The sequence below is a fragment of the Carassius carassius genome, chromosome 44 (assembly GCF_963082965.1).
Source record: "Carassius carassius chromosome 44, fCarCar2.1, whole genome shotgun sequence".
Classification (NCBI taxonomy): domain Eukaryota; kingdom Metazoa; phylum Chordata; class Actinopteri; order Cypriniformes; family Cyprinidae; genus Carassius; species Carassius carassius.
Genome location: NC_081798.1, coordinates 16,781,379 through 16,801,700, shown reverse-complemented (window position 1 = coordinate 16,801,700; position 20,322 = coordinate 16,781,379). Strand labels below are relative to the sequence as shown.

The 20,322-nt window shown below is 35.0% G+C and overlaps 2 protein-coding genes across 3 annotated transcripts in view; one reads left to right on the top strand and one right to left on the bottom strand.

Moving 5' to 3' along the window:
* Positions 1–20,322, bottom strand: part of snrpe (small nuclear ribonucleoprotein polypeptide E) — a 148,066-nt gene that overhangs the window by 87,064 nt on the left and 40,680 nt on the right. The window lies entirely within an intron of this gene.
* LOC132126245 (ethanolamine kinase 1-like) lies at positions 3,438–16,308 on the top strand. Of its 2 annotated transcripts, none has more exons than XM_059537372.1 (8): positions 3,438–3,810; positions 7,916–8,175; positions 8,855–8,995; positions 12,130–12,272; positions 13,152–13,235; positions 13,324–13,430; positions 13,666–13,739; positions 15,186–16,308. In XM_059537372.1, exons 1-8 carry the CDS (start codon positions 3,631–3,633, stop codon positions 15,256–15,258), a joined length of 1,062 nt encoding a protein of 353 aa, XP_059393355.1. In that variant the 5' UTR covers positions 3,438–3,630; the 3' UTR covers positions 15,259–16,308. The 2 variants fall into 2 exon arrangements, with proteins under 2 accessions (XP_059393355.1, XP_059393354.1); XM_059537371.1 differs by having other exon boundaries at positions 3,439–3,810; positions 13,324–13,484.

Genomic DNA, 20,322 nt, shown 5'->3' with positions numbered 1-20,322 from the left:
ACCCTTCAATGCAATTGTCTACCTTTGGCTTTGCAGACAACAGATGCCACACACAAAAATATCTTTAGCAGGAACAGTAAATTCCCCAGCTTTTAAATCAGGTATTGTTCCTGCTGTAAAGGCCACAGGAGCTCTGGTGGATTTACAAGAGACCCGGAGGGCCGTTTAAAGCGGGATGTGTGTGGCCCGACACTCACCAGAGCTGGTTAAAATCATCAGGGCTTGTCTGTGCAGAGGGAGGATGATGAGACACTAAAGGAAGACAAAGCTCTGAATGCAGTGCAGATGGCTGCTGGCTGGAACTTCACATCCACCGTCCACAGACTAAATGGGGCTTTAATGATGTCACTTCTGTCACTTCTTAGTGAACCAGCAGAGCCTTAGTGAAATAATCTGGGAAAAATTGTGTGAATAGACTTTTACATTTATGTATTTGACAGGCACTTTCAAAAAGTACATTTAAACTACAGAACATTTAAGGTATACATAAGTTCACACATTCCATGGGAATAAAACCCACGACCTTGGTGTTTCTAGCACCATTTTCTACTGTTTCAGATGCAGAAATGGTGCAAAGCTACATGATGATAGCAGAGTTCAAATGAAACTTTCTTTGTAGCTGAAAATATCCTAAAAGGCCTTGAATAAGTTTAATTTGTATTCAGATAAATGCAACAAACAAGAAATGTGGTTATTTTATTATTATTTTATAAAATATTTCATTTTATTTTAGAATTATAATATTAATGTTTTGAATTAGCTTTAATTTTAGATTAGGTTTTAGTAAATTTGTTATGTGCTTTTGTCTATTTTTTTAGTTTTAGTTTTTAAAATATTTCTCTTTAGCTTTGCTTAATATTGATTCCAGTTTTAGTTTTCATTTTAGTTTAAGTCATTTTGTTATCTACTTTTCTCATTTCTGTTTATTTTTTTTTCATTATATTGATTTCAGTTTCAGTTTGAGTTTGTTTTTCAATTTTCAGTTTTCAGATAAATTTTTACTATTTAGCAGTTTAATATTTCTATTTAGCTTTTTCATTTCTAGTTTTAGTCATTTTAGTACCTCAACGTAGACTTATTTTCTCTCAAGGCCAAATTTTTATTATTTATTTATTTATTTATATTTTTGATTGTTTGTCATGCAATAGTTATATGTCATTTCATATAAAAAAAAACAACAACATTTTAATACTTTTAGTTTTGTAAAATAAAATAAATAGAATAAATAATTATATAATAATAAATAAATAAATAATAATAAATAAAATAGAATACTATTCATGCACATTTTAATACGAATGTTTAATGTGTAAAACAGTCCTTGCATGTCTCTATGCTGTGTACTGTTAAGGATTTTTCTTTGTGAAGCAAAAGTGCATCTGTAAAGATAGTGACTTCTGAAGTGTCAGTTTTACGGCCTTCTTGTGGGGTGAAAAGAGCTAGTCATGAATATGTTTGGAATCCCATATGTCTCCTTTTAGTTAAATTACCCAGCATCTGTATTTGGTTATTGTGCAGGTAATAATTCACAGAGTAGATCTGTGTGTATCAGTGTGTTTGTCAACATAGAAAGAATATGTAAATGTAAAGTGTGCATGTATATTTGCAAATGTGTGCATGAAAAAGCGAAGCCAGGGCCAACTTAACTGCACAAGAAAACACATGAACTTTGAAAGGGGAATTTGTCTTGGGTGTAGAGATCTTTTGGTCACCCAGGAAGAGAAAACCCTGTATAGTTTCTCTTAAAGCGAACAGGTAATTCATTGTCTGTTCAGATGGAGGGCAAATATTTCCTTAACTCTTATTAGTATTGCATAAACTGTTCTAGCAGTGCTTCTGCAGAAACAAGTTTCCAGGGTACATTGTCAAGAGATCAACCCCCCTAAGAAGAATCACACTACATTCCAGTCCTCAAGAACAATTGAGAATCCCTGACTAAAGAGGAAACAGTTGATGGAGACATGTTTCTGCAAGTGTGAAAGCATTACATCAGTGTGTGCAGTGGCCCACTCATTTATGCTCTGTGAAACAGAAAACCTATAATATGCTTGAGAGCGAACAGTTTCCTGTTAGGCATGTCAAATTAATAGTGATGTGGAAGATTTCTCAGACCCGCATAGAAGAGTTGTGACAAGTGAGAACACATTATTTTTTTTTCTTCTTTTTCTTGTAATAAGTAACATTGTATTAGGATTTACAACAGTGTATTAGCAATTACTTTTATAAACTTACTTGATGGCAAATTTTGGACTATTACAAAGCATAAAAAAACTGAATCAGTCAATCAGTGTTCAAGTTTAAGGTTTAATGCTTAGTGCTCCATACTGCATTCTATTTTACATGCTGTTAAAAAGGTAATGTTAGGGTTATTATTATTTTTTTTTTTTAAAGAAAAAAATGATAGACAACATACTATACAGTACGGTGTAGGTGTACACTGCACACTGTGATGCTATCAGTGTGACATTAGGTGCACTCATTCTTTGTAGTTGGCTAATGTAGGACATCTAGTGGCTGAATGTTGCCATCAACCAAAGTTAATACATTGAACTAGGCTTATAACCAGAGAGAGAGAGAGAGAGAGAGAGAGAGAGAGAGAACATTTTTGTTAAATTCATTCATTCATTTTTAAAATGACAAAAACACAATGCAACATTACTAAAAACCTAAACTAAAAATAACATTAAAATGGAAACCATATAAAATAGGATAGTATCTTGAAATATAATAAATATAAAATACAACTGTATTATAAATAGTACTATATTATATTGCACTCTGTAAACTTTTATATTGTATTATTTTATTGACGTGATTCAATAAACTATTTGCAGATATTTGAAATCATTATCATGAACCATGTTCTTTGCATTATAATGTAAGATCTGTAGCTCGTGGGGAATCTTTGCCACCAAGAGGGCCCTTTAGTTCGTGTAATAATATGAATGAGCAGAGAGACTTCTAGTGGCTTGAAAATGTCCATCTGACCGATAGATATTATTATATACAATAATGACCAATATGATTACAGTAAACCTGAGATTTGTTTTTACGCCTGTCATTTGATTTGGCTAAGTATTCAGATTGTTTACATCACATCTTTGACTTCAGAATTGTTATATTATATTCTTCCTTCCTTACTAATATTCATGCACATAACATGGCACTATAAAAAAAGGAGGAAAAAAACTAAATAATGAACATATTTTTATTTCTAAAACACAGGAGCAAGGTTATTTACGAAACTTACTACGTCGACGGCTTAACTCATAATATTCATGAGCCAAGTTCTTACAATGGATGACTACGAAGGCAACGTCAACTGGCCTAATAAATATTAATAAGCTAATCCTTCGCCGCAGACGGTCTGTGACTGTCATCCTGACCTCATTAATATTCAGGAGCTAGGCCTCCGTCATCGGGTGATTTCTTGTGGGCGGCGCCTGTATAAGGAAGAAGCGCCGTGTTTTCTACTGTGATGACAGAAACCGACGGTACCGGCATATGAGTAGCTCTTTCCTCTGCACATACCTAACCGGACTCGACCTTCCCTGCAAAGTCAAATAAAAACCTTCAGACCCCCAGAATACGTAATATACATAGTGAATACTTTTAGATTCAGAAAATTTAATGTCGGGAATTGATACACAGATAAATCATATGATGGAGACGGAGATCCACGTGCCGGTGGGGTCACCGGTGATCAGAAAATATCCGATATTCGTGGACGAGCACAATGTGACGGAGGGGGCGATGAAGCTGATCAAAGAGCTCAGACCGCGCTGGGACCCGAACCTGATCCGGACCAAGGTAACGTAACGTTAGCTTCAGCTAATTTACTACCGGCGTCTTTAAGGCCTTTCTCTATAAATTTATTTTGCGTATTTTAATATGTATAACGTTTTTATGTATATAAATATATTTCACATTGAAGTATAGCTCCTAATATAGCGTAAATGACGATGAAGGGTTTTTTTCTTTCGTTTTCACGTCATATTGCTAGTTATGACCCCATGAGTGACGTGGCTAATTTAGCCAGCTGCTGTGGTCATGACTCCTACGTAGACTACAATAAAACAGGTATAAAACAATAAATTAACAGTTTGCGTCATGCATGAGGAGATGTAGTTTGAAATGAGCCAGGAAACAGGTTTTCTCCAGCAGGCAGGGACTTCTTTGCTATGCTGCTGAAAAAACGAGAATAAAATTGAAATATCTATCTATCTATCTATCTATCTATCTATCTATCTATCTATCTATCTATCTATATAATAAAACAATAATATGTTTTAAAAATCAATAATAAATATATTTTATAATTCATTTAAAAATGTTAGGGTGTTTAAAAAGTTATGATGGTAATTATGGTGTGTTAAGGTTATGTTCGTTTGTACTTTCGTTATTGTGTCAACGTAGTTCATGTTAATCTTTAGTTCTAGTAGCGTGAAATGAGTTTGCTTAGTAAGGTGCATTGCCATAATGTAAATGTACTTGTGCTGCATTTGCATAAAATATAATACATACATCTGATTTAAATAAACCCCAAGGTCTTTTTGGCTCACAGGTAGTGTCAATGCATTTTGTTGCAGGTCATATTGAAAATCCTGTGTGTACACATGTATACAGTTACATGTTTTGCTTCTTTAGTTCTTGACACAGGTCGGCTGTTGCTTATCACCTCTGAATACGAGGTTTTCGGTCAGATAGAGCAGCTCCCACCTGGCGTCCTGGTTTGAAACTACTTGATCTGATTAGATTGACTCGACCCAAAACCATGTTTGATTCAAAAGTTATCAGCCTGTTCCAGTTGCGTAATCAGATCAATGTCTCACGACTTCATTGGAAAATGTTTATTTTCATTTAGGAGGATCACAATCTTCACACAGTTAATATCAGATATTGTAATAGTAATAAAGCAAGCCTGCCATGCAGCCTGTGAGGTAGTTTGTCCTAATACAGTTGTTGAGATATCCTGAGTCACACTGACTGTCCGGCCTTTACCCAACGCCACACAGGCTACACACTTAACACAACTATAAACCTACATTATTACACTGATTATCGGCCATATCTGTCATATCGGTTTGAGTGTTATCATTTATGATGTGAACAGTGTTATTATTGTTTGTTTGTCTTTACACAGAGACAGCGTGTCCCAGTCCACGTCACTAATGAATCTCACGATGACATCTCTATGAGACATATTTCACCGTAAAAGCAAGAAAAGACATAAGAATTCATATCTTGTGCTTAAAGAAATTAAGCCTTTTTTTTGTGATATTAAGCACAATTGCTCAAATGCTCAAAATGCCCCCCCCCCCCCACAGTGGTTGTATTTTATTCTTATAACAATTTTTTTAAATAGTTTTTTCCTTATTTTTTTTATTTTTTGGCAGTAAATAAATGTAATACGTTTACTAGCATTAATAGATTTAATATGCCAGAAATGATACAGCTATATTGACTGTAAAAAGCATGCAATATGAAATTAAAGTCAGAAAAATGTAATATTTTGAAATGGAACAGTACATTGAAACCTTAGACAAAAAAAAAACGTTTGGATATGTGTTGTGTGTCATATTTGATACATAAGGATTTTATGGCTTATACCGTGTGATATTTTGAGAATATGGAACTCATAGTCAAGGAGGACAAAAGACCCCTTGTTTTAGGGGCCCAAACTGTTGCCGATATTCACATAGCCAACAATTGTATGTTTTTTTTATAATTTTAACATGATTTTTATAAAAAAAAAATGATTTATGCAATTATGTACACAGTAGCTATAGATCCACATGACACTTTTTCAGGAAAATGATGGCAAACCTTCTGAATCATTTATAATGTTCAGCCCATTCCTTTCAGAAGTCCTTGTTGTGAATTCAACAAAACCTCGACTAAAGGGGACGCCGCTGCGAATATGGGCGGGAGCAAGATAAAACGGTCTCTCCTCAATTATCACATGGATTAATATGTGCTTGTACTGTGTCTTTTGCGACGGCGTCGAAAGCGTCTTATTATATTGTACTCTCTGTATCTCCCTCTCTATATAAATATATACTTACACCCTAAGCAATAAAAAAAATTATAAAACGTCTTCATTCAAATGTACCATCTGTTCCTGTTTCCGTTGACACTGGGAACCATGCAGCTTTTTTTATTTTATTTTTATAATCTTTTAAATATGTATTATATAAAATAGGACGCTGCGGTACAGCTAAAGTTATTTAGCGCTTCCTTCATTTTTTAATTTCTGTAACATTACAGAGAGTTCACGCAGTGATGTATCGATCTTCTACTTGTCCCACAGCTTCACGTGATGCGAATTCGCAGGTCAGAGTTCAGCAAACTTGAACTTTGGAACGCAGCGAAATGCGAAATTTTTCGCATGAGCTTGCGTTTCCGGTCTGACGCATTCGCATGCGTATGAATGAAAGTCAATGGAACGAAAAGTGCAGTGTGACCGCCCCATCAGTCAGCCAGCTAGATAATGTAACCTTGGTAACATTCAAATCTGCACAATACGCAACAGGGATATTCAATTTATATAAATTTGCATTAGACAAAAACACATGGCACAAAACCTTTCCACTGGCCCATGCTTGGTCCAGGTCCTAAAAATAGACTTCATTTTGATATTTTATTCTGAAGATTTTGGGATGACCTACGACTCGAACATGTTTTTTTTTTTTTTAGAGATTTACCCCCATACTGTTTGGACAACAACATGAATAGTGTTTGTGCTTCTTTAAAGCCAGGATGAATGAACCTAATCCCGTCCGACCTCCTCGCGGCTGGCACAGCACTGTTTACAGATAGCCAGCATAGTTTTCATCAATGAAAAACATGCATTGTGCCCAAACGTATTGTTTACAACTGCTTTGGTACAGTTGTTTTAATGAAGCCAAAATGCTCAAAATAAAGCCCCTCTGTTGGCGCTTGGCATACTGATACCATTCATCAGATTACAACAAGATCTTCGTTCCAGCCGTTTAGGAGAGTCGCCTGGTCATGTGACACAGCAGAAAGAGTTAGACGTTGTGTTGTGGTTGTTGATGATAAGCACCTGACCTTGGCTCAACTGTAAACACTGACCATTCAGTCAGTTCTTAAGACTCAAACTATCCTGCATTGTTCATATCATTATGATATTTAATCATATTTGCTGTCAGCAATATATCGACTTAAACCCATTTGCTATTGAGACACATTACAAGTTCGAAGTGTGCAACCTTGACAAATCTGTTGAACAGTCAAAACAGCACCTGCTCAGAGTTGAATTCATCCTCTGTGCTGTACGTTGACCACTCGTGCTGTTTGTACATTTGTCATTTCAGGAATCTCAGAAATGCATTGGTGGGTGGCAAGGCCGCTGCAGTGAATTGTGGGATATTATGCTAAAAAGCATTTTAAGTCTTGCCCGTTTATCATATGCTCCATTGTGATTGACATTTCAGTTATTTAAAATAGATTTTTGTGTCTTTAAAGTAATAGCCCCCCCCCCCCCCCCCCCCCAAAAAATTAAATTACAAATTAAATGTACTCACCCTCAGGCCAACAAAGATGTAGATGAGTTTGTTTCAGCTGTTTTGGACTGACGGCACCCATTCACTGCAGAGGATCCATTAGTGAGCAAGTGAAATCATACTACATCTCTCCAAGTTTTTTTTTTTTTTCTGATGAACAAACAAACTCATCTACATCTTGGATGGCCTGAGGGTGAGTATATTTTCATTTGTGGCTGTACGAACCCTTTAAGTAAACATAACATGCAGTTCTTGTTGTATGATATGCATCAAATTACAGAAGTAAAACTGGTTTTGAACGCTGTTTCAAGTTGACTAAAGTTTATGTATCTTGCAAATAAAAATAGATGAGATTCCAATCCTTACTTGTGTTTGCTTTGTACTTTTAGCTTTTCACCGATGGCACAACTAACAAACTGGTGGGGTGTTATGTGGAGGACTGCCTCGAGGATGTGGTGCTGGTGAGGGTGTACGGCAACAAGACAGAGCTGATCGTGGACCGAGACAATGAACTGAAGAGCTTCCAGGTTCTGCACGCCAACGGTTGCGCGCCCCGACTTTACTGCACCTTCCAGAATGGCATCTGCTACGAGTTCATGCAAGGACGTGCTCTGGATACTCAAGACGTCAGGGACCCTGTGTTACTCAGGTGGGTCTGCTCAGCACACGGCACAAAATAGAAGGATCCAAATGGGTGTTCATTTAAAAAATAGCACATTTATTTGGTCTTTTGACTTGGGCATTTGGGTTAGAACATAGAGTACTTCACTCTGATTTTACCTTAATGTCCATTGCCTATTTTGGCCCTTGCGACTATAATAAGGAAGTCATTAAAACTGATCTTAGCTCCATTCCAAAACCCAATACTACTTGCATATTTATAATTGTACTTATTACATTTGTCCAAATTTTAAGATATTATCCTTTGATAAAAGAATCCCAGAATGCATTGCATTTTTGATGATTTGCTGCTCCAAAACATTTCTTATTATCAAGGTTAAATTAAGTTTTGCTTCTTAATAATTAAAACAGGTTTTTAAATATTAAAAAATGGTTTGTGTAAAAATGGTTTGTTGTTCTTCAGATAGTCTAAGCTAAACTGCAAATTTGAAGTGAAGTTCATGTGAACTCAGACAGAAGTGTTAATTCCCATTATGAGGGTCACGTAATCTCCTTCCAGGCACACAGTGAACCGTATCAAAATCTACACCAGTGACCTTGGGCTAATATCCATTTTCCCACACGAACCGCTTTTTCCAGGCATTGTATTTAACCAGAAATTAAACACTGCCATTTTGACCAGCTTCTTCCTTTGTTATTATTGGCAGACTAATCGCACGTGAAATGGCCAGCATTCACGCCATCCACGCACACAACGGCTGCATCCCCAAATCCAACCTATGGATCAAAATGCGCAAGTACTTCTCGCTGGTGGCCACTGAGTTCACAGACCAAGCATCTAATGTCAGGTAACCCTTTAAATGATCTAAAATTCAGATTATATCACACAGGTCGCAACTCAGAATCTGATTGGATGAGACCTATAAAAGCCATTTGAAACCTCTGTAAATTTGGATTTTGCTCAGACCGGTGTTAGACGGTATACAGATTGCATCCGTCCATCTAATCTCATGTGCAGAGCTGTTATGTCACATTATCTCCACTGTCTTCCTTGCAAAACATGCTCTCTCTTAAAAGCTGTTTGCATCCTGACGTTTATCGGGAGTCAGAGATAATGCACATGTGAAGTCATTTACGTCATCATAACATTAGTTTCATAAAAGATTCTCTGGTGGAGATTATACTATTGCCCAAAGTCTAATCGGATGATTTCACGCAATAGTTTGCTGTTTCAATATAGAAGTCATAAACTTAAGCAAAAAAGCAACAAATCAGTTCATTGCTGCTCTGCTTTGAGTGAGCCACTGCAGGGCAAAAGAAGATTCTAGAAATAGCTCCTTAAGCCCATTATGAAGGGAGAGTGGTCACTCACACGGGCTTTCTCAGTGGTTTAACTGGATGAGTTTATCACTGTCTTAATTTCTCTTTTGTTAATCCATCCGTTAGAAGCCTGATGAAGCATTTAGTTGATACAATAGGATTCCATTTGTTATTTCTAAAGTACATGAACTGGCAATGAAAAACACTCATTAACACTTAAATCATTTAGGTTCATTAAAGTCTTAGTTAATTTCTCGATATCATAAAACATGAATTATTATAATCCAAAGAGTTAATGTTATTAAAGTGATAGTTCACCCTAAAATGAAAATTCTGTCATTAATTACTCACACTCATGTCGTTTCAAAAAAGACCTTCTTTTATCTTCGGAACCCAAAATTAGATATTTTTGAAGAAATCTGAGAGCTTTCTGACCCTCTATAGATGGTAACACAACTGACATGTTCAAGGCCCAGAAAGGTAGTAAGGACATATATAGTCCATGTGACAAAAATAACTTTATTCAACAATTATTCTCTTCTGTGTCATTATTCGCTGCACGTTCACAAGAGTACCACGACACACACGTGTGGTGCTGCTGAAACAGGAGCCGGCGTCTTGACATATTCAAATTAAATTCAGATTTATATTCAGACTGTAGAGATTATGTATAAAGGGAGTGTATAGCTATTCTACAATTTTGGAGCAACAGTAGAAAAAGCTTGATCACCTTTCGACTTATAACTCAACTAAGATATTTTGGAGATAATCCGTTTAGAGCTTTAAAAACAAAAAGCAAAAAAATAAATAAAAATCAATTATATAACGAATCAGCAGCCATTGCAAAGAGTGTAATATTGGGGTAATTTGATCGAAATTCTGAGTGCAAGTTAAAAATCTGGCGGCTGCATTTTGAACCATCTGAAAATAATTAATATTGGATTCAATCATTCCAATATAAAGAAATTTACAATAGTTAAGTTAGTGTTGTCACGGTACCAAAAATTCAGCATTCGGGGTACCAGTGAAAATCCTCACGGTTCTCTGTACCAAAGCAAAACACACAAACATGCTAATTGAACAACATTATTTTTTATTAATAACGTTAAACAAACATAAAAAGTACAAAACCATTGTTTTTATTATAAAAGTAATTCATTCTTTACACTTATTTAAAATTCAGTTTCAGAGTTTTCCACAAGTAATAAAAGTATTAAAAAAATCGAAACAAGTTTCACCCAGAGGTTTTTGTCTTATTTCTGTTGCCGCTGAAAAACAACTGTTGTCTGTTTCATGATCTTCATCAGCCTGTAGCTGTAAAAGAAAAATATGATATACCTGCAATGGGCTGAGTCTGACCAAATGCAACATTAGATCATTGACACAAACTAAAATATAAATTTTCAGTAAATAACAAACCTCAGCTTTTATAATAAATTTAGATACGATTACATATATAAAGTGTATATCCAATAGATGGAAACTGTAATATTAAAAACACTTTACAATAAGATTCCATTTGTTAGGTAACATGACCTAACAATAAACAATAAATATAGCAATTATTCTTCTTACTAATACATAAATCACAAGTTCATTCTGTTAAATTTATTTAATGCCCAATGAACAAACGTGAATGATCAAGTGTTTGTATTAAACAACATTCACAAGCATTAATTAATGTTGTAAAAATATATTGTTCTCTGTGGTCTCTCAAACTCTGCAAATGTTAAGAAACTCTTAGCCTTAGACAATAACCTTAATTGGATTTATCTATAGCAATCTGTTTATTAAATTTGAGGGCAGAATCAAATATAACACCCACCAGAGTATTTTACATAAGAGACCAAATCTCCTAGGTCCCCATTAAAAGTATTTGAAACACATTGCCCCAAACATAATAACCTCAGTTTTGCAATTGTTAAAATTTCTTTAGGGGGCAAATAAATTTGTGTGTCATCAGCATAAAAGTGAAATGACAGCACATGTTTAGAAAGAATAGTACCCAAAGGAAGCATATACAACAAGAACAAAACAGGGGCCAGAATGGAGCCCTGAGGGACTCCATAATCCAAAACAGAAACAGAAGAAGAAAACCCATCCAGGCAAACAGAAAAAAATCTATCATATAGGACTTAAACCAGTTAAGAGTTCCACAGAATCAAAGTCACCACTTAAATCTAAAAGTAGGAGTATAACAGAATCCCCTGAGTCAACAGACAACAAAATATAATTATAAACGTTTAATAATGTTAACTCAGTACTGTGATTTTTTCTAAACCCAGATTGGAATTCTTCAAAAGCACTATTTAGCTCCAGAAAACTCTGCAGTTGTTCCAAAACAACTTTCTCTTAGATTTTAGAAATAAAAGATCTAGTAAGTCTATAATTAGAGAGGATTGTTAGGTCAAGATTTATTTTTTTATTTATTTTTAAGTTTAACGGTTACATGTTCTAGGTATTTAGGAACAACACCTGTGAGAAGGGACTTATTTATTATTCACCTCTGCCATGTTTAGGAAATGTGTGCAATTATTTTACTAAGTGAATATCATTATTGTTATCAGCAAACTTTATTTTCCCCCCAAAATTTGTCAAATACTCTTGACTCTGTTTGTCACGTGCTTGAATCACTCATCTGTTTCTGTTTTCTCTTAATTAGAATTCAGCAGGAAGTGCCCAGCCAGGAAGTTTTAGAACAAGAAATGATGTGGATGAAGGAACACCTGTCGCAGCTGGGTTCTCCTGTAGTGCTCTGTCACAATGACCTGCTATGCAAGAACATCATTCACAATGAAAAGGAAGGTGAGTTTAGCTTGTGTACACCATGTCAAGTTGAAATCAAACTGTATTTACTTTTATAATAAAAGTGCCTCATTATGTACATAAGTTTGTATTACAAAAGTGAGTAATATTTTAAAAATTTTTGAAAACTGCCTCTTAAACAGCTTTCTTCTTGTGTAACCAAAGTCATGTGGGAGGGGAAAATTATATTCATTATTTCATAGCCTACATTTCATGTTCAGTTCAACTCCTATGGATGGGAATAATTTTTTGTGTGGGTTTTTTATAGAAGTCTTTTATGCTTACTAAGGTAGCATTTGATAAAAAAAATATTCAATGAATATTGAATTAATGAATTAATATATTTTAAAATGGCATTTAATTCTGTAATGGCAAAACTGAATTTTCAGCTTCATAACACCAGTCTTCAGTGTCACATGATACTTCAGAAATAGACTAATAGACTGATGTGATACTCAAGAAACATTTGTAATTATCAGTGTTGAAAACAATGTTTTTGTGATAAAAAATTTTTTCAGGATTCTTTGATGAATAAAAAGTTCAAAAGAATAGAATTATTTGAAATAGACATCATACAAATCTTTACTGTGGACTGTGGCTTTTGATCAATCAATCAATCAATCAATCTAGCGTGTCCTTGCTAAGTAGAAGTGTTAATTTATATAAAAAAAAAAAACTTCCAGACCCTATACGTTTGAACGGTAGTGTATAAAATGCTTCATTCTGCAACTCAAACAAAGAAATATTGACAACACCATAGAGCAAAAGTCTTAACACTTTTCACCTAAGGCATTACATTTTGTGATTTTGTTTTAAAAGGCACTCAATTCTAATATTTAGTTTTACTTGCTACAAATCAACACCTTTTGCTTTTTTCAGGTCATGTTCGGTTTATTGATTATGAATACTCAAGTTACAACTACCAAGCATTTGACATTGGAAACCATTTTAATGAATTTGCAGGTGAGCAGCATTAAAATGTTATTCATAAAAGTAATCCTCTGGGGTTTTGTATTAATGTCTTTTATACGTGTTTGTATGTGTTTATTAGGCATGAGTGAACCAGACTTCAACCTTTATCCCAGTCGAGAAATGCAGTTGGACTGGTTGCACACTTATTTGCAGGCCTACAAGCTCTCTATCAAGAAAGGTGAAGAGGTCAGCCAGCATGAACTGGAGACACTCTACGTTCAGGTCAATAAATTTGCTCTGGTGAGTGTGCAGAGGATCATAGAGGAGGAGGATCAAGTTTTCATAATGCTGCATTTTTGAAGTCTATTCCAAGGATTTGGATTACAAGCTTTCTGCATGTTGATTGGTGTCAGTGATACGTCTGTGTATGGAGTGAGCTGGAAGGCTTTGGCCTAAAGTTCTTGTTCTTCCGCTTTGGCAGGCTTCACATTTCTTCTGGGGTTTCTGGGCCCTGATCCAAGCCAAGTACTCCACCATCGAATTTGACTTCCTCGGGTAAGCAGCATACCCAGCTCAGCAAGCATTGCATCTCTGTGATGTAGGAGGGTTTATTTACAGGCGTAAAGATCATTATCAACTCTGACTGTGTTAAGAGAAATGGGTATTACTGGCAGATAAAGAATGTACAGTAAGTGATGGGAAGTGGCGGCAACTCATGCAGCCAGTAAACAAGCAAGTTTTAGTTCCAGAAGATACTTTTGTAATCTAATATAAAGTTTTATACTGGGAATAAGTCCTGTTATTTCATTATTGGACAAGTTAGACCAGATTTAGATATTTCATTTTAAAAAATGCTAATATAAGTAGTATGTGGTGATGCATATTATGAATATCATAATATAAATCATATTAATACCCTGAAAATATAATTATAATATATAGGTCTCCAGGTAATTTGTCACTTTAATATCAAAAGTAAAAACCATTTGGGTCAAAATTATCGCTTTTATGCCAAAAATCATTAGGATATTAATTAAAGATCATGTTTCATGAATATATTTTGTAAGTTTCCTACTGTAAATGTATTAAAACTTAATTTCAGTAATATGCATTGCTAAGAATTAATTTGTACACCTTTAAAGACGATTTTCTCGGTATTTAGATTTTTTTGCACCCTCAGATTCCAGATTTTCAAATAGTTGTATCTCAGATAAATATTGTCCCATCCTAACTAACCATACATCAAATGGAAAGCTTATTTATTCAGCTGTCAGATGATGTATAAAAAAATGGACCCTTATGACCGGTTTTGTGGTCCAGGGTCATGTATCTGTTGATTTCTTTAACGTTTAGAAATGAACATTTAGAGTAGTCCCACAACTATATCTTTTTCTGTTTTCTTATTTTTTTTGCACCTGCAGTCTGACTTTGACACTCGACCTAAACCGCACTTGAAATCTTTAGTGTTTTGTATCTGTAGCACATTGAAACTTTACTCAATGTACTCTAGTTTTGTTTTTTTTGGAGGGGGTGAGTTATGTTATCCGGAGGCTGAGGATATTTTTGTAGGAATCGTGGCTTACTTTTATTAATCTGGCTCAAGTAATATATTCTGTAAGCTTCCTCCATCGCCAGTTTCCAAGCAACAGGTCGTGAGTCCACTTAGACTGCACCTTTTAACAACAAATCACTGCCTGCGCAGATGAGATCAGGAGGGATCCTACAGCCTGTTTAAATAATCAGCCTTATAGCATGTAGGAAAAGGTCAAAGTCAACAAATAACCAGGTCTTAAGGCAAAATGCCACAAAAATTGTCAAATTTTTTTTTATCCTTAAATATATCTCCTTATAAAGGTTAAAAACATTATTGGGGATTAATATGAGCTAAAATAAAACAAATACAATTTTATTAATTTCTGATTTTAAAAAAACAATATTAGTTATTGTATCTTATTCCTAATTTTGACTTTAAGCTCTGATTCTGTCATACTCTTTTCCTAGGTATGCCGTGCTACGTTTTAATCAGTACTTCAAGACCAAACCTGCAGTAATGGCCCTGGAGATCCCCAAATGAGACGTCAAGATTGAGAGGAGAGTACTGATATCTGTTGACCTCATCATTGACCGTTTGACTATGGAATCAGAGGCCTTTTTAGTCAGGGAAGGGTTATGAGGTGCAGCAGGGGTGAGCACTGGGACTTCTTATGATTGGTTGACAACTTGTCTGCCAAGTCATAATACCACAAATTCTTGATTCCTTTTTCAAACACTATGTTTCTCTTTGGGACTCAACTTTTAGTTGATCAGCTTTCCCTTGAAATGAGTGTGTTATTTATGTTTTAATTACAGATTATTTATTAATTATCATTAGGCACTTGTTTTTCACCAAAGTAGTTCTTGTGCTCTTGGAGCCGACTTTGCTTTGGGACTTCTTGTTATGGGTTTTGCGGTGTGAGAGCCATAGCAAACTTATGCAGAATTGGCTGTGAAGGAGGCCTGCAGTGATGTTGATATTGTGGGCATTGACTAACACGAAACATTCAGCCTGTGGCATCATAATCCTGATAATGGATGTGGCCCACCGTTGTTTCTTTTGCAATGACAAATGCTCGAAGTCCAAAAAAATGGGGTTATGTGTAAAAATCTAGGCTGGTAATACAAAAGTTTCTGTTTAAGAGCCAAGAAGTTGACTCAGGAGCTAAATAGTTACCAAGGTCAAAATCCTACCCTATTACGCACTTGAGCAAATGACTTAAACCCTGCAATTAGTCCCCTCTAAGTCACTTTGGATGAATGACGTCAGCTAAAAGGCAAGTAACCAAGTAACCATTGAAGTCAATGTGACCTCACTCGAGACATTCCCAAGAAGTCAGGTCCACCAGACCCCTCAGCGTCTCAGCCACATTTCCACCTATTTAGCTTTTAATGTTTGTGAGGAGTTCTGTTGAATTTTCCACTCGTCACTGGCTGTGGTGTATTACCACCTGCCTCCCTCTTCCCCCTCCTTCTCTTGCTGTCTGTCCTAAATGCGTTTGCATCACCTGGCAGAGCTCAAACTGAGATTTGAAAGTCATTATCTGCTCAATGAATACTAGGCTCATTCCTAATCTAACCCCACCAAACGTCAAAAAGTGTTTTTTGTAGTTTGAGTCAGGTCACCATCTGTGAGGACTCGCTGTCCTGAAGTGAAAAGGACAAGATTATTAAAGTTTAGAATATTTATTTCCGATTTAGGGATCTAAATGAATTGCCATTTCAGTCTTTAAATACCTGGACTGTTTGGTTGTATGTGGTTTTTTTCAAAGCATTTTGAATTACAGTTAGTTTTATTGCTGTTCATCTAATATTCTGTCACCTACAAGAACATAATTTCACAATTTCCCAGTCTTCTGCTTTATTTAATTTCTTTGTCGCATATATTATGCTTTTTCACTGTAAAATTATGTCTGTTTTTGTCCTTGTAAAACATTTCCGTAGAAACTTGCTAAAGCCCCACAAAGCACAAAATCAGCTGTTTATTTTGTCGTGCATATTGAAAATGCCAAGAATTGCACCATTTTGGTAACTCCAGCTGTAATATTGTACTGTAAATGAGAGGTAGAGAGATATTTGTGGGAATCTGTCAAGAACATGTCAGGTCATATACCCAAAATAAAAAAGAAAAGATATTTTTTAAAAGGAAAGTAAGCCTTGTTTGTTACGGTTAATTGGATTTAAAATATATTTTAACATATATAAGCATATTACATTATCTTTTAATGCAAAATTAAATGTTTTAATTTTCCTCATAACTATTGTCATAAAATGTGACCTGAATATGTTTTTGTGCGATTCATTCATTTTGAGCATCACTGGAATCTGTCTGGCAGCTTGTTGAACCCAAGTGTCCTTTTATTGACTGACCTGATCAGTCCCTGGTCAGTTAGTACAGCAGTCATTTTCAGACCGTCTTGAAGCTGAAGCAGGTGTCTCTGGCTCTGTGTCAGGAGCAGGTTAATAATGAAACGCTCTGAGCCGCAGGCCACGACTGAAAGCAAGAGGCCCTTCAACAAAACCATTAATATTTTGTAGCCAATGATTCTCTAATTGGTTTGAACTGCCTGATAGCTCTGTGCTAATATACGGTGTTCAGATGGTGTTCACTTTTTACTGCTTCAGTCTAAAATTTGAGTTGCAGTTTTAAGGTGAATTTTCAGAAAACATTTCCAGGTCAAATTTCACCATACAAATTAAAGTAAAAGTAAGAAATAATACTTTGCATACAGAAAATGCAACAAAAACAAAACAATAAATACTGTCTGAACATTATTTTTTAATTAAACTCTAAAAAATAAAAAATACTGTAAATCTATTACACAACTGTGCTATATAATTGAATTAGTTTTACGTGCATTACAGTAATGAAAATGCAACATTTATTAGAATTACAATAAGCCACTGGGATTCATTTTCATAATGAGAAAAAAAGGTCCTAGAATTTGCTTAAAGTTCTTTATTCATAATAAGTCATATTTTATATACTCTTGACAGTTTCCACAAGATTCTACTTTTAAGGTCAACTGATGCATTTTTACATCTTTCTCACCTTGTGGTCCATGATGACTGAGAACCATTTATATAGGTTTCATATTCCTTACATGCATGAAGAATGTTATAAATTATAATAAATGTTGTTCATATAACAGGAGGGCAATTGCAAGATATGTGTGTAGATGTGCATATGTGAGTGTGCGTCCACCAGAAGGGAACGACTTCTGTAAAACATCAGTTTTCTTTTATGATATGAAGGCTATTTCTAATGTAAAGGGGGAAATGTTTACAAACACTATTCCTGTTCCTGGAAAGTTTATATTGTTGAACTGAGATTATATCCCCACCCTTAACATCTTAATGTGGCTACAGTTGTTTATTCCTTTAGAATGGAAATGGTAACATCTGAAGATATTTCATAGCACCACCCCCGTATATAATATTAGTTATCATCTCTAATGAAATGACCTTGTAAATATCCATGTTTAAACCTCTGCTCTTAAAAGGGATGTTTACAGGAAGCATCTGTGTCGGGATTTGCGTTTTGTTTGCTGTATTGAAAGCATACCAAACAAGTCGGCTTCACATTGTGCGCTTTATCTGAGATCGGTTCTTTTGTGAATGTACTGAAGAAATGTACAGAATATGTTTCATTTATACTTGCATCTTTAGTATTTCTAATTGTTTTGTATATTTAACTGAACAGGGAGTGTGTTGGATCGTTAGGTTGGCGTGTGTTTGCTGGAGACCGATTCTCTAGGATTCTGTAAATACTGTGAAATATTGTAAAAAAAAAATGTAGAATGTTTTCGCTTCTATTTAACTGTGAGGAGAATAATTTAATAATTATTCTAATTTTCCATTAAAATGTCAAGAGTTTCATCGAATTGTGTGCAAATGTCATTTTTTTTTTCGTTATAATAAACCTGTAATATGTATTAAATGCACATTCTGCGTGAATCACTGTATTAAGTTAACCCTATTAGTTATGTTTATGACTAATAATGAGCATTTACTGAATCCAGTTGTTCGCTCCAAAAATATAAACATTATTCTGAACCACAGAAGTCAACATAACACTTTTTATTTATGCTTCCAAAAACAAACCACAAAAAAATTGCTTGGAAAAATGCAACATACAGAAGAAAAAACATACACCTTTAAATTATACACTTTTATAAACAAAATAAATTCTATATCTATATTTTACAACAGCTGGTTTTGCAACAGTTGTCCAGATTGCGAATCATATTTTTTCCCCCTCATGGGTTCATTCTACAGATAAAATACAAACTATATCTGTGTCCAGCTACATATGTCATCATTTCCTTTAACAGGTTAGGTTTATCCTAACAGTCCACCAGCAGATATCTTCTAAAATATCTCATCTTTAAAATATAAATGCTTATAATTTTTATCAAAATGTTTACATTTCAGCTCAACTGTAAATTGACTAACAGCCCAAAAATATGGACCTGGTCTTAAGAACTGCTGGAATGATAACTCTATTATTTTCTTCAGCTCAAAATCACTCTACACACACACACACACACACAAATAGAAAAGTAAACCACAATTTAAAAACTGGGAATAATCTGAGGGAAGAGCATTATTCACATCTCCTTTCACAAAATGAATAGTAGAAATGATTTGCATATGTACAAGTGCAAAATTCTACTCTGAACAAAAAAAGTTATATTATGAATCATGAGGGTCTGAAAAAAATATATTACACGGGGAAAGTGCATTTCAAGTGATTATTATGCACTAAATGCACAAAAGAAACAAAAATATGATTATGACCTGGGCAAATATTTTAAGTGCAGTACCAGATTCAAACAGCAGAGGCCGCCACCAACCTTCGCTGCCCTTAGCGAGTCTTAAAGGGGCAGGCTGCTAAAATCCCTAACAGAACAGTCTCCAATCGGCATTAAAGCTGATATTATAAACTGGACACGGAGCTCAGGAATGTTCCTTCCTTTTTCCAAGTTTACTTGTTTTCTTTTTCTTTTCTTTTTTTGTTCAAGCCCTTGAGCTCTGGAAAGTACCTTGGCACAGTCTTAACAGGAACTTTTGCAGGAAAACCCTGGTGACATCAAGAAGTATTATAACACATAGGTTTTTTTTTTTGTTTTTCTATGGCAAAACGATTCATAGCTCATCACGCTTTGACCATTTAAAGAAATAGTTCATCAAAAAAAAAAAAAAAAACATTTATTATATTTTATTTTAGTTTATGGACCATAATATTTTCTTTTCATTTTTGTGTGAACTGTTTACACTTATCTGTACCCCTTTCTAAATAAATCCAGTGATATTTGATGATTTGAAAAACTATTTTTGAACACCAGCTTCACAATGCCTTCCAAAGACTCGAGATGTGCAGTCTCATGATGAATATCGTAGATTGAAAAAGTCTTGCTTTTTCCAGACTGTGGTCAGTATGTAAGACCTATCCTGGATGTCTGGCATAAACCACTGGAAAAACCTGAAAAATGAATGAAGATCTGTGCTTTGTTTATCATGCTTGCCGCCTTCCTAATCATGTGACTGATCTGGCGGGTTTGAAACCAGGACATCCTCACAACTGGACAGAAAAACACTGACC